The 1816-nt window shown below is 53.9% G+C and overlaps 1 protein-coding gene across 1 annotated transcript in view; it reads left to right on the plus strand.

Moving 5' to 3' along the window:
* Positions 1 to 258: 258 nt before the first annotated feature.
* The window catches only part of LOC123129349 (putative receptor-like protein 8), a 5280-nt gene continuing 3722 nt past the window's right edge, over positions 259 to 1816 (plus strand). Inside the window, exon 1 of the mRNA XM_044549549.1 lies at positions 259 to 838. Within this exon, the coding sequence (XP_044405484.1) occupies positions 259 to 838 (580 nt within the window). The remainder of the gene's footprint in view (positions 839 to 1816) is intronic.

The raw sequence follows: 1816 nt of genomic DNA on the forward strand, positions 1-1816 counted from the left end.
GGGTGAGGATGTCGCCGTCGCCATCGCAAGATTGAGGAGGGGGGGATGAGGGGACGCGGTGCGGGCTGTGTCGTTTGTCGGATTAATGCGAGGGGGTTTTCACAAATTGTCACCGCGGACAACTTTTATCGGACGGAGGGAGTACGATACTTATATCTTGTGTCCTCACTCTGGAATCTTGACCATTCTTTACATAAAGGCACATACTCCACGGATATTACATGGTTGTCAGGGTTAACTATCCTTGAGCACCTGGATATGACCTTAGTGAATCTCAGTACAATTGTTCACTGGCTTCCAGTGGTGAACATGCTTCCAACTCTAAAAGTTCTTCGTCTTATGTCTTGCCAACTTAAAACTTGCAGTAATTCTCTTCAGCTCTCAAATTTGACATCTATTGAAACACTCGACCTTTCGGAAAACGACTTCCATGGTCCGTTTCCAGACGAGATATGTAATATGACCACCATTGTGGAGCTTGATTTATCATTTAATAACCTTGTGGGCATGATACCTTCCAATATGAAGAACCTATGTAACTTGGAGACATTGTCCTTTTCCGGAAATAATATGAACGGGAGTATAACAGAATTATTCCATCGATTACCCAATTGTTCACAGAATAAACTACAGGGGTTGTCTTCCAGGTACAACAATCTGAGTGGAAGCCTTCCAACTACACTAGTAGAACCTTTAAGAAACCTAAGCTGGATAGATCTCGGTCATAACAAACTCACTGGTCAATTGCCAGTGTGGATAGGAGAGCTCACAGAGCTAAGAATTTTGGCCCTTAACTCCAACAACCTGGATGGGGTCATCCATGAAGGCCATTTATCACGTCTAGAGATGTTAGATGAATTGGTATTGTCAGACAACTCCATAGCCATCACAATTAGTCCAGCTAGGGTTCCTCCTTTCAGTCTAAGTTTGATTCATCTTACCGAAAAAGGGTTCCCCCCGCTTTGTATTCCAAAGCACCAACCAACAGTACAAATGCGATGCTGGGGCGAGCAGCACAACAAGCCCAAAGAACAAAGAAGAAGAAACAAATGCCAACAACGGCAGCTCGACTAAGCGTAGACGGCCCGCCACCACTACGCCCTCCAGAGACACACACCACAGCCCGAGGTTCCGAGTGCCGCGTATCAAGCAGCACCTCCAAGAAGGTATGCGACGTCGACGACGCTGCTGCCCGTACGAGTTCTAGGGTTTCCCCCGGTACGCGGAGGGAAATGGAGAATGGCTACCACCGACACCCTTCAAGAAGGAATGGTGGCACCCGCCGGTGTCACCGCATCGGAGCCGGACGAGCCGGCAAGGATTTCTCCCGCATGCCAAACACCACCGCTCATCCGGAGCCTACCAACCAAACCACCGCCCAATGCGCCATCGAGGTTGTGCCGCCACCCACGCCGTCTCACTACGAGCACCAACACGAGGCCGAGAAGACCGGAGAGAAGCGCCACACAACGAGAGCAGCAGCACCAAGGCCGAGCGGGAGGGAACCACCTCCACCGCCGTTGTGCGAGAAGCCCACGCCTCCGGCACTGTCGCGGTAGCCGACCGGACACGGCAGCGAGGCATACCAGGCCACCCCTGGCCCGGCCGGGCCGGAAAGGAGCCCGCTAAGCCCCGCCCGCAGTGCTGCAGCAGGCTGGCTTCGTCACCGCCAGCCCCCGTCGCGCAACGCCGCTCCCCCGCCGCTCGGGAATCACGCCGCCGACTCGCCCCGCCGCCGGTCCGGCCAAGACCAGATGGGCCTCGTAGGGCCTAGATCCGGGCCGAACTCCGCCGCCAGGACGTGCCGCAGCGCCAC

This window comes from Triticum aestivum, chromosome 6A (assembly GCF_018294505.1).
Source record: "Triticum aestivum cultivar Chinese Spring chromosome 6A, IWGSC CS RefSeq v2.1, whole genome shotgun sequence".
In the NCBI taxonomy this organism is placed as follows: Eukaryota; Viridiplantae; Streptophyta; class Magnoliopsida; order Poales; family Poaceae; genus Triticum; species Triticum aestivum.